Genomic DNA, 8763 nt, shown 5'->3' on the forward strand with positions numbered 1-8763 from the left:
TTTTTCACCCAAAAGAATATCTCCATCCTTAAACCCACATGATTTTTGTCATTAGGAGTATAATATTAAGTAAATAAAAATATTCAATCTACTACTGAAACCACTCTGAGTAGTTGAACTTAACGTGCATGTTGTTGATTAACTCGGACGCCATAGGAAGGGCATGAGTGTACAAAGTCTCAATATGATGATCACTGATGGAGAGCAAATATTTAACTTTTCAGATGCAAGCCGTGGATAATCCGTCTTTGAGGGCATCTTTAACATGGATGATGGAAGATTAGGTGGGTGAATCGTTGTAGTGAGTAGTAACATGTAGGATATTTGGACAATTGACATACATATATTTGATTGTATTTTAATTTTTATATCTTATAGAGATAAGTAACTTATTTTCCTTCTCTCTCAAAAAAAAAAAGTAACTTATTTTCCTATCGTATTTTGTTGGTTTCTGACCGAATTCATATTCAACGTAACTATTTTAACTTGAGATGCAAGAAAATTTTCACAACTAATTTATCATATATAACTATTTTGGTCAAGCAACCACTAGGCTATTAATTAATCTTTTTAAGGTGAATAAGTGGGATGTTCATGGTTTGAACCCTGACCAATGCATTGTTCATACCAACTAAGTTAAACTCACATGAACAATTTATCATATTATATGATCTTTTTATGAACGGGTCAAATTATATAGTCTTATTAAACACTAAATTAAGACAAGATGCAATACAATTATCATATCTTGTCTTCTATCCTGACCACCAAACAAGTCATTATGTAAACATATCTTCTTTTAAAACTTTAGTTTCTATGTTATGAATATCAAACTCACTCCAAGATAGTGTTTGGAAAAACATAAAGTCATGTTCAAGACGTGCGTTGGTCAAATTCTCCAACCACTAGCTTATCAAAAACCACATTAAAAGTGTTTAGTGACACGATATTAGCTTATTATCACTAACCTAGACACACTATAAGAACACGTGAGATACATAAGGTGAATTCTTTCTCAACTCTCAATCAAGATTGAATTGGTGACCACGAGACTCAAATCTCTTACTATTTGAACAAAATTATTGTTGATATCTATATTTTATACTATTTATAAAAAAAAATAAAAATATATATGTCGTTTGGGTTAACTTTTTCTCATTCCAACTATACAGTTAAACAAATTTTACTATAAGAATATCATTTTGTTGATGTCATTCAAAAATATTTTTTAAAGATATTGTATTTGTTATATTGTTGGTATCATTGAAAAAGATAAGTATAATTTGTTACGAAATAAAAATGTAAAATATCTACTCCCTCTGTCCCTAATTATAAGACCCTTTTGCTAAAATCATGGGAATTAAGAAAGCGGATATTTGTATTAAAGTTGTTTGTAATCACTATTGTTTTTACAATTTTATCCTTAAGAGAGAGAGTTAGTTTACGTTTTCCATATGCTACTTATTGCTGATTGAAGAAAAAGATGTATAATAAAATAGGGGCATGTATGTAAAGAAATAATTAATGTAGTTGGAAATAACAAATGGATTTTATAAAAAGGGACAAAAAAATTCTCAAAAGGGTCTTATAATTAGGGACGGAGGGAGTATTATTTATATCTATAATTTTAATAAAAATTTCATAAAAACTATTATTCATATGTATAACGCAATAAGAGGATTGGTCTTAAAAAAAAAAAAAAGGATCGGAGAGATACACATGGAGCCCCGTCTAAATGCTAGTTTATAATAATCTTTTTATTTTGTTTTAGGGAAATATTTTTGAAGGATGAAATAAATTTATTATTAGATACCAAAAATTGAAATTTGAAATTTGAATATGTGAAAGTCAAAGATGGATGAATAAATTGAAAGAAATATATTTAGGATATTTTAATAATGAATAAATAAAAAAAGAAAGTTGAAAAAGTAAAAGAGGGATAATAAAGAAAGGGGGAATAAGCAGTGTCTCTATCTGTAATTGTATCTGTATCCGATCGATGTTATGGTAGCAGCAACTAGCTAGAGCTACTAGTCCATCCATCCATACTCTTCTTGACTCTTTCTTCTTCTTCTTCTTCTTCAATGGCTGCTCAACTCTTTAGAGACCTATCTTTAGGCCATTCCAAAAGAAGAGATTCAACAACACCATCACCACCCTCGTTAAAGATAATGCCACCACCGCCAACCGCCGACGATCTTCCTTCCCCACTCGGTCAACTTTCCACCAACCTCTCCAATGAATACCTCACCTTAACCGCCTACGAGATCTTCGTCGCCGCATGTCGTACCTCTTCTGGCAAACCTCTCAGTTCATCAATTGCTAACTCCTCTTCCAACAACAACAATAGTCATTCTGACTCACCGAATCAGAACTCGCCGCTTGCTATTCAGAGATCTTTAACTTCCACGGCTGCTAGTAAGGTTAAGAAGGCTTTTGGTTTGAAATCTCCTGGTTCTGGTTCCAAGAAGAGTCCTGGTTCTGGTTCTGGTTCTGCCTCTGCTTCCGGTTCGGGTCAGGGGAAACTAAAACGACCGTTAACGGTTGGGGAGCTTATGAGGAATCAGATGAGGGTTTCTGAAGCTATGGATTCGCGTGTCAGACGTGCGTTGCTCAGAATTTCTGCTGGACAGGTCGCTTAAAAATCACTTTTTCCTTATTCCAATGCATGTACAGTGTGGTGTTTGATCCAGATTTTATTGATGCTTTTTCGTTTTTATTTGGTTTTAGTTTGAAAATTCAATATTCAATTATTGGATTCCGCTGAGTGCTTTTTTGATCTGCTTTTGGATTCTTTCAATTTTGTGAGCTGAATAGTGTGTAGCACTTTAATCCAATGATAGTGTTTGTTGAAATGTAATTGACTATATTCATTCCATAGTGTTTGTTGAAATGTAATTGACTATATTCATTCCATAAGGTTTTCGATAAGTTGTTGTTAAGTGTATTGTGTAAGTAAGTGTATGTTTGGTTCCACTTTTTGAGTAGCCGAAATTAATTCTAGAGGTGTAGAATTGATTTTGACATAACTGATTTTGACATGTTTGGTCGTTGTAGAATTGATTTTGCCTCCACAATTGACACAAACTTGAAGCTAAAAATCACAGCTTTTGATTCTAGAATTGATTTTTGCACTCAAATTTGTTGTTTAACCCGCTTTTACATGAATGTATCCAAGCATGAATTACTTTACATTCAACTCACTTTTAGCCATAATAAATTCACTCAAAATCAATTTTTCTCACCGCAAAACCAAACACACACTTAATTATTCCTTGTGTGTGCAAATGTTTATTGGTAGATGATGACTGACTACACTAGATTCACCTTGGAATTGAAAAGGGGAAGAAATTGTTCAAGCTTTTAATTTTTAGTTGAACATGGCTATGCTTTTTGTTAACTTGTGAACTAAATTGCAGGTTGGAAGAAGGATTGAGTCTGTGGTGGTTCCACTTGAGCTAATGCAGCAACTCAAGGCTTCGGATTTTACTGATCAACAAGAATACAATGAATGGCAGAAGAGAACTCTCAAGGTTCTGGAGGCTGGTCTAATTTTGCATCCTTACATACCTTTGGATAAATCCAACTCTGCTGCGCAGCGGCTGCGGCAGATTATTCATGCTGCTTTGGATAGGCCCATCGAAACCGGGAAGAATAATGAGTCCATGCAGGTTCTTCGTAGTTCTGTCATGTCTCTTGCAAATAGGTCGTATGATGGATCTCTCACTGATTCATGTCACTGGGCAGATGGGATTCCTCTGAATCTCCGGATTTATGAAATGCTTCTACAATCTTGCTTTGATGTTAATGATGAATCGTCAATTATTGAAGATTTTGATGAGCTAATGGAACAAATCAAGAAGACCTGGGGAATACTTGGATTGAACCAGACGTATCATAATCTCTGTTTTACTTGGGTTTTATTTCATCGATTTGTTGCCACTGGCCAGATGGATTTGGAGCTTCTGTCTGATGCTGATGGCCAGCTAGCTGAAGTTGCAAAAGATGCAAAGACAACCAAAGATTCCGAGTATTCCAAAATTTTGAGTTCTACATTGACTTCGATACTGGGATGGGCAGAGAAAAGGCTTCTTGCATACCATGAAACTTTTGATCGTGGAAATGTTGAAACTATGGAGGGCATTGTCTCTTTAGGGGTAGCAGCGGCTAAGATATTGCTTGAGGATATATCTAATGAATATCGTCGGAGGAGAAGAAATGAAGTCAATGTTGCCCGAGAAAGAATTGAAACGTACATCAGGTCATCTCTACGTACTGCTTTTGCCCAGGCAAGTTTATATAGTCTGTCATTGCTTTAATTATTCTTTAGTAAAAGGTGACAAACTCGAGGTTTATCATCTCCTGCGATGGTAATAGTGCTTAATGTGAGAGAATTGGAATTTGTTTTTAACTTTGGCCTTTAAACATCTCTTAGCATTCTGATTAGCTGTTCGCAATATGATGCATGCACAGATTTTATATAAAGGCTGTGTGAAATTATTTTGCTATACAAACTAGAATTTTGGGTGACTTTGCAAGTGGGAAAACTAGACATTCCATATTTACATGCCAATTAAATTTCTTGGTTTATAAGGCAAACAAGCTTTATCAGGTTGTTGAGTTGTGCAAGTAACGGTTAGTTTGATCATGAACAAACCTAGGTGCATCCATGCAATAGCATGTTATTTATGGGTAATATATTATAATCTCAATTACATTTATGACTGTAGCTTTTGTGTTGAATTCTTCATTTATCTGTCTCTCTATATATCTTCTAAAAGTTGCACGTGTTGAAATATGCTTGTTTTGCTACTGCATAGATAATGGAGAAAGCAGACTCAAGCAGGAGGGCATCAAGAAACCAGCCAAATGCTCTCCCCCTCCTTGCCATTCTTGCAAAGGATGTAGGCAGCTTGGCAGTTAATGAAAAGCTAGTGTTCAGTCCAATACTCAAGAGATGGCATCCTTTAGCAGCTGGTCTTGCTGTGGCTACCCTCCATGCATGCTATGGAAACGAGTTGAAGCAATTCATTTCAGGTATCACAGAATTGACCCCTGATGCTGTTCAAGTGTTAAGAGCTGCAGACCAGTTGGAGAAAGACCTTGTGCAGATAGCTGTTGAGGATTCAGTGGACAGTGATGATGGTGGCAAAGCAATAATCCGCGAAATGCCTCCTTACGAAGCAGAAGGTGCAATTGCGAATCTCGTGAAAATATGGACCAAGACTAGAATAGACAGACTGAAAGACTGGGTTGATAGAAATCTGCAGCAAGAGGTTTGCATTCATCATCTTCTCTTTTGTTGCCCATTGATGATATTCATTATGACTTTTTTACTTGAAAAAATGTTAGGGATATATATTATAATAGAATCCAACTCAAGAGAACATAAGACTACAAACAGACATTAAGTCATTGCAAACTGTGGGTTACTCTTTACATCTCAATATTCTTTTAGTTGATTAGGGATAACATGTTTATAGCTGTGTATGTGATTAATTTCTGTGTATTCTGGTCATTCACGTTGATTGATTGCCTTCATGTGGAACTAACATAGTTTACTGTGATATCCTAGCTTTGGAGTCCACAAGCAAATCAGGAAGGATACGCTCCATCTTCTGTTGAAGTTCTGCGAATCATAAATGAAACTCTGGATGCATTCTTTCAGCTTCCAATACCAATGCATCCTGCATTGCTTCCTGAAGTGATGCATGGCGTCGATAGATGCCTTCAATATTATGTGGCCAAAGCTAAATCTGGCTGTGGTAAATGATGTTGAAATCGAATAGTTTAGCTCTTATATATGGTATCTTTGATAACTGTATATGTGGTGTCTTTAGTAACTGTTGTTTTTTATTCCAATATTCAGGATCTCGAAATACATTTATTCCAACAATGCCGGCACTGACGAGATGCACTATTGGCTCAAAATTTCAAGGGTTTGGGAAGAAAAAAGATAAATCTCCAAATTCTCAGAAGAGAAACTCGCAGGTTGCAACAAATGGGGATAGCTCTTTTGGGATACCACAACTCTGTGTTCGCATAAATACTTTGCAGTGGATCCTGGGTGAATTTGATGTTCTGGAAAAAAGAATAATTACTCTTTTACGGAACTCAGAATCTGCCCGAGAAGAAGATTTTTCAAACGGATTAGCTAGTAAGTTTGAACTATCTCCAGCCGCGTGTCTTGAAGGAATTCAGCAGCTCTGCGAGGCTGTAGCATATAGAATTGTCTTCCATGATCTAAGCCATGTTTTATGGGATAGTTTGTATGTCGGAGATCCCTCATCTTCCAGGGTTGATCCGTTTCTTCAGGAACTTGAGCGAAACTTAATGTTCATTTCAGACAATGTTCATGAAAAAATTCGCACACGCATTATTACAGAAATAATGAGAGCTTCCTTTGATGGATTCTTGTTTGTATTGCTTGCTGGAGGCCCCTCTCGGGCTTTTTCCCGGAAAGATTCACAGATCATAGAGGATGATTTCAAAGTTCTAAAGGAGCTGTTTTGGGCAAATGGGGACGGCTTGCCTTCTGAAATAATAGACAGGTTTGCAACTACCCTGAGGTCTATCCTTCCCCTTTTCAGGACCGATACAGAGAGCCTCATTGAGCAGTTTAGACGGATAACAGTTGAGACATATAAATCTTCCGCCAGGTCTAGAATTCCATTACCTCCAACTTCCGGACAGTGGGGTCCATCTGATCCAAATACATTATTACGTGTTTTATGCTATAGAAATGATGAAGCAGCTTCAAAGTTTCTTAAAAAGACATATGATCTCCCTAAGAAACTTTAACAACATTGAGAACCAGTTATTGGAATGGCAAGCTGGGAGATGCATTCTGCCAAATGTCTGGTTCTTCCTGTATTTAGTACGACCTTGCCCAGCAGGTAATTTATCTGCATTGTTGATCAAGCTTTACTACCGGACATGGCTGTTTTTCACTACACTGAGAACATTGGCCAAGGGCTTGGTGCTACTGGCATTTTCTTTCGAGTCCGAAGTGAGGCAAGAATAAATGTTGGGCATGAGTATGACACAAGCCTAATTGCAAAAAGGTGGTTAACTATTATTTTCGATTCATTAATTTTTGGAAGATTAGAGATGTCTCTGTGGTTTATTCTATGTTTAGCTTCTCTTTTTCATCCTTTTACCTTGAGATTTTTTTATTTTATTTTTATATATAGAATATAAAAATGATATCTATGTTATCATTATTCTTTTGTTGAATTCCTCTGGATTGTGTTGTCCCTTATTTATCACTAGTATGAACTGCAGTTATACAGGCATTGTATGTATAGCCTATTGGTTGATTGAAAAAGTATATATGTCATTATTTATTTATCAGTATACATGCAAAAGCCGGGATTTTAAACATTTGTGTATATGCCAATTCAGTACTCTTGTCATTATTGTGTCGTATTATTATGTTATATACATCTACATATACATATCTTTAGTCTTAAGTGAAGTGTTTGGACATTTAATAATGAAGTTTCTCATTGCGAATGATGAGAGTGACGTTTGGGTGGGGAGGGATGAGATGTGCCATGTGTATACAACTTGGACCACCTTTGGCTGCTTTGGTTTGATGGAATACGCCAACCACTAATTATTATCTAGCCTGGCCATAGCAAGCAAGCAACTTCTCTTTTACGTCATCGATTGATTAATCATAGTTTAATAGGAAATGTGATTTGCAAATGTAAAACTCACACTTACCTTTATGTTTTGCCGACTGTGGTGTTGTCTCCTTGAATGAAGGGGAAAAGGATATATTTTTCCTTTTTTCAACATATTGAAATCTTAGCCTAGATTTCGCTATTGACTCTAGGCTAGGGGTATGTATTCTGGAGGCAACATTAACTTTTTGAAGATTTTATACCGTGTTTAAAAAAGTCCTTTGAAAGAGAACCAGTGAAATTAAATGGTCTTTAGTACATCAAAAGGCAAGAGAATAATAATTTTTTTGAATTATTATTGCAGTTTAATATATATTTTGATGATATATAAGAACATAACGAAAAGTGTTCTTAATTCTAACCTAGTGTGGATGTAAATTGTTGCAATAACTGAAAAATAAATTAAATATTAGAAAATAATACAGTATGTTTTTTTGAAGGATAAAAGGTCAATTCATTTCCTCCAAAATCCACTAGAAAATATAAAGTGGTGGATAAAAAAATAATTGGCATTAACACTAAATGTTGTCGTCCTTGCTAAAGAATGAGCTGAGCTGCACCATTTGCTGAAGATACTTAAAAATGTAAAAAAAATATTTTTGCTACATGAATATTAGATTAGTTTTAAATAATTTTTAATAAAAATGTTTATATAACGTTTTATTCATACAATAGGTCAAATTTGGATTTATTATCTAAAATAGTAGAGGCAAACCAAAAGCATAAGAAAAGTAGCTTTTAGTTTTTATTATTTTGATTTTGGTTTCAATAATATTTTGCATAAAATCTAATTGCAACAAGGGAAAAGTATTTGTCTATAATTAAAAATAATCTTTATAAATTGATTTTAATTCTTTTTACATGAACTAATTCCAACCTAAACGATTATTATTGTAAAAGATGAATCAAAACAAATGGGCAAAACGTAAATTAACCAAAACAATAATGGCAAAAAACAAGTTTCATTCTCAGTAATTCTTACCCACATGAATTTTTTTAGGTGCTAAACTTAAAAAATGTATATTAAACAGCAGAAGATAGTGGTGGCTCCCGTGGTGATTTCTCTTTTCGTGGC

General features: G+C 34.9%; 1 protein-coding gene across 1 annotated transcript; it reads left to right on the forward strand.

Annotated features, from left to right (window-relative positions):
* Positions 1 to 1960: 1960 nt before the first annotated feature.
* LOC11433559 (protein unc-13 homolog) lies at positions 1961 to 7383 on the forward strand. The gene is made up of 5 exons (XM_003603565.4): positions 1961 to 2633; positions 3420 to 4289; positions 4821 to 5276; positions 5576 to 5765; positions 5870 to 7383. The coding sequence occupies exons 1-5, from the start codon at positions 2085 to 2087 to the stop codon at positions 6799 to 6801; spliced, it is 2997 nt and encodes a 998-aa protein (XP_003603613.1). The 5' UTR covers positions 1961 to 2084; the 3' UTR covers positions 6802 to 7383.
* Positions 7384 to 8763: the final 1380 nt, after the last annotated feature.

Source organism: Medicago truncatula, chromosome 3, assembly GCF_003473485.1.
Source record: "Medicago truncatula cultivar Jemalong A17 chromosome 3, MtrunA17r5.0-ANR, whole genome shotgun sequence".
NCBI lineage: Eukaryota > Viridiplantae > Streptophyta > Magnoliopsida > Fabales > Fabaceae > Medicago > Medicago truncatula.

Coding starts and splice junctions, on each gene's coding strand:
- LOC11433559 (XM_003603565.4), top strand. CDS start 2,085: ATGGCTGCTCAACTCTTTAGAGACCTATCTTTAGGCCATTCCAAAAGA. Junction 4,290..4,820: donor TACGTACTGCTTTTGCCCAG/GCAAGTTTATAT, acceptor GCTACTGCATAG/ATAATGGAGAAAGCAGACTC. Junction 5,766..5,869: donor CAAAGCTAAATCTGGCTGTG/GTAAATGATGTT, acceptor TCCAATATTCAG/GATCTCGAAATACATTTATT.